At 30.2% G+C, this 4,043-nt stretch overlaps 1 protein-coding gene across 1 annotated transcript in view; it reads right to left on the reverse strand.

Annotated features, from left to right (window-relative positions):
- Nucleotides 1–1,184, reverse strand: part of LOC107024345 (30S ribosomal protein S16-2, chloroplastic/mitochondrial) — a 3,956-nt gene extending 2,772 nt beyond the window's left edge. The window contains exons 1-2 of the mRNA XM_015225306.2: nt 939–1,184; nt 666–711 (exon numbers count right to left, since the gene is read on the reverse strand). Coding sequence (XP_015080792.1) covers nt 666–711; nt 939–1,071 — 179 coding nt within the window. The 5' untranslated portion in view covers nt 1,072–1,184. The remainder of the gene's footprint in view (nt 1–665; nt 712–938) is intronic.
- Between the last annotated feature and the right edge of the window lie 2,859 nt (nt 1,185–4,043).

Raw genomic sequence — 4,043 nt, forward strand, 5'->3', positions numbered from 1 at the left:
CATATAAAATCACCCTAGAAACTCCCTAAACACTTCAAAGTACTGCATTAAGTCAGCTCCCTGTTCCACTCACTCATTCTTTGGGGCAGCTCATGAGAAAATTTTGTCCATTTTTTGTCACTGATTAAGGCATTGCATTTCTGATATGCATCTGACAACAATCTGGTTTGGCCAGCGTATTCAGTCAATCCCTAAGTCAACTATATTCTTTTCGAAGACTACCAACGAGATGGACAGAAAATTTAAAATGACCAATTAGCAAAATCTGATTTACGCAACTATAATGTTATTCTTGATCCTACAGCTATAAACCAGTCTTAACCGTACCACTTCATAGCCATACAAGAATTTCAATGATTTTCCGGATCAAATAAGCTTTGCCTAAATAGAAAAGCTATACTAAAGTTGAGCTTCCACAGCCTCAGAAGCAACTGAACTATTACCTTTGAGTAGTGTTACATTATTCTTTGTCAGACAACAACAACAACAACAAAAGCACAATACATGACCTGAACTCTAAAAGGGTTCACCCTTTAACTTGTTGTCAGTCATCTCAACTTTAATAAGAGAGAAAAATGCAATTCAAGAATCTCCAAATTACAAAAGGAACACATGAAATTGGGAATCAATCACAACAAAAACAACAAGTTTGGAACTTTACTTACTTCAACCTATCAAAATTAAGACCCATCCGTTTACCACCATCTTGCCCTGTACAAAAAGAAAATTATACAAACTTATGCATCAGCACCTCAACAAAACAACAAATATTTGAATTCAAGATTCAAAAACTGAGGTTTCTCTCAACAACAGTACAAATAAAGCTAAAAGATGAAATTTTTTCACATGGGGTTAATCCAAAGTAAGGTGAAATGAGTAATAAAATCAATTTTCGATGATAAACAGCATAATCAATCAATAAAAATTGTGTTTGTTACCTGGTAAAGGATTGTAATAACCAAGTACTTCCAAGTGTTTGCCGTCTCTTGGAGATCTGCTATCGGCGGCCATTACTCTGTAAAAAGGTTTGTTTTTGCATCCAAACCTCGATAACCTTAATCTTACAACCATTTTCAACTGCTCTCCGGCGAGTGAATCAACTATGACTGTCAATCCGGCAACGAATTGTGACTCTAGGGTAACACCAACACCTTTTTTCCCCTTTTTGTTACAAAAAAATATAATACTTACTACTAATGTCCCAATTTTTATTTAAATGACACTTTTTATTTTAATTTCAAATAAATTATAAGATTTTTAAAAATAAGTTATGATCTAAAAATATACTTATTTTTACCTAGTTTTATTAAGACGTTTTATAAGAAAGGAAAAGAAAAACAAATTATGATAGTGTGTTTTCGTATTAGGAGTTAATACTTATTATCTATGATACTTTTTAATATAAAAACTTATTTTTTAAGGACAGATTATAATTGAAATAAAAAAGAATTTTTATAATAAATATAATAATAATAATATATTTAATAAAATTTTATTAGATAAGATTTTTGTTTTATATATAAACTTATTTTTTATATAAAATTAAATAAAAGTAATAAAAATAATAAGCGAAACAGAAAAATAAAATAAAATAATTGGTTCATACTAGTAATTTGGGAACATAGCAATCAAAATTCAAGTAGCAATCCATTTATACTAGGTATGTTATTATAACAATATAAATTATTCTGGATAAGGCATATGCTTTTGGCCTCCAAGTGTGTTGGGTATGAATTTAATCGAATTTGATAAATTTGATCCATATTTTGAATTTATAGTGATGAATTATTAAATATGTATAAATTATTAATCTAAAACTTAAAAAAGTTAGAATCTCAAATATATAAATTTTAAATTGTCACTCCGCTTTCGAAGAGGAGGTAGTATTGTAGTGTATATCTCCTGCTTCTTGGTAACTGTTCAGAGCATCATAGTTACCTTCTGAAGCATTTAAATTTTTTTTTACTTAAAGTACAATATAATTATCCGTAATAAGTGAAGATGTTAAAAGGGAACAGGGTAGATTTAAAATTACTTGAAAGAAAGTTGTGTCAAAGACTCACAATTTCTTGGTATCCATATACATGCAAACTAAGCAAAAATTATGGTATAATAGAAGAAAAAGATTTAATGGTCAATCAACTGATTGAGAACCATGAAGTATGATCGTAAGATCCCAACAGTGACAAACAATACTAGATAATTTCTTTCATTTGTCATAGACTTAATGGACAGAATTACGTGATCGTGTGTAATTAGTCGAGTTTTGATAAAGTGGCTCAACACTACATTTATTTAAAAAATAATGATATTATCTTGTTTTAATGTATAAATCTTTTACTATCACACTTCAAAACTAACAAATATAACTAGTGTAATTCCACAAGTAGATTTCAGTGGATAAGATGTTTTTGAAAGACCTTTAGATGTTCAAAAAAGGTTTGAGAAATATAAGAGTAAAAAGATGTAATGAAAATAACAAAGGAGAAATTAATGACAACAAAAATAGTAAAGATACGCAAAGTAAAAGAAGCAATAGTAATAGTAAAAAATTGAAGAATAAGATAATGATAGAATGACAAAGATAATAGTGTGAGAAGAAGGGGGGATGGCGGGGGCATATCAGGTGAGTAGAACTCTAAGCTAGCGTTTGGCCATAGATTTCCAAATATTCTTGGCAAATATTATTTGAGTGAAAATTTGGGTGAAATTTCACCATCTGTTTGGCCATAAAATTTGGGAAATATATTTCAACTTTTTAGAAAAATATGATTTATACCCACAAGTTTTAAAAACTATCAAAACTAACTAAAAGTTTGTATTACAAGTCAATTGAATGTTCGTTACAACAATAACAAATAATGTCCATGACACTAAAACGATGTGGTAATTTGGAGTGAGTGCAACAAGAATTATTCCATGTATCGTGAAGCAGACAAAGTACATGACTTTGTTACCTAAAGCCAATTTTTAATAATTTTCATCAACAATCATATCATTATTTAATATTCACTAAATATTTCATCACTATTTTGGTGTTCACGTAAAAAATGATGTAATACAACGCAAGCAAAAACTAGAGAGGGTGTTTTTGTAAAAGATAAAAGATTGGGGTAAAATTTTAATTTTCAAAATATCCCAAATAATGAGATTTGGCCCAAATACTAGAAAAAACTAGTATTTGGAAATTTGGGATATTTGCCAAAAATATTTGCCAAATAATGGCAAATTGTATGGACAAACATTATTTGCCAAATTTTTCCCAAATATATTTATGGTCAAACGGGCCCTAAGATGTACTGCCTAATCATCTGTTGTCAATTCTTCTTTGGCGGCCTACCGTTACTTTTATTTCTCCCCTCTCACTTTTAACTTCTCACACCTTCACATTGGGGCATATGTAATTCTACTATTCATGTGTTTGAACCCCCATCCCTGAGTTTGTCTAAATTTGTTTATAGAACATGGTTTGGTTTTATGATTTCTTCATTTTTTTTATCAAGTACAAAACAGTAATTCGACTCCTCATTGATCCAAAGTATTTATCTTATATGGGGAATACATTCAGAAAACATGCTAAGCAAATGACTTTATTTCAAGTTCAGTACTCTGGTCCTAGGCATAGAGGAATCATACCAATATATTTTGAAATTGGTGATTAAACTCTGTTACGATAAATCGATGACTATAGCGTATAGGGAATGTCTTGAGACTGAGAATCAGAGCATCAGCAGTCTTAGAAATCCCATCCCTAATGAGCTAGAAGTGGAATAAGCGCTCTTAGCCTTTGATAATTTGACGCCACGAAGAAGACTATAATATAAATGATATCTCGTGAAAACTATCTCCTATTTTGAAACAATGGTTATGTAGAAATCTTGGAGATCAGGGTGTATTCCCTAAAGTGTCAATTAGAGACATCATTTCCCTTCTGGAAACTAATGTGTAGTAAGGGAAAAATAATTACTACAATAAGTGTTTGTTTGGTCATGCGATATGGTCTTATGATATGGTATCATGATATGAAATCATGAGATGAAATT

Source organism: Solanum pennellii, chromosome 7 (assembly GCF_001406875.1).
Source record: "Solanum pennellii chromosome 7, SPENNV200".
In the NCBI taxonomy this organism is placed as follows: Eukaryota; Viridiplantae; Streptophyta; class Magnoliopsida; order Solanales; family Solanaceae; genus Solanum; species Solanum pennellii.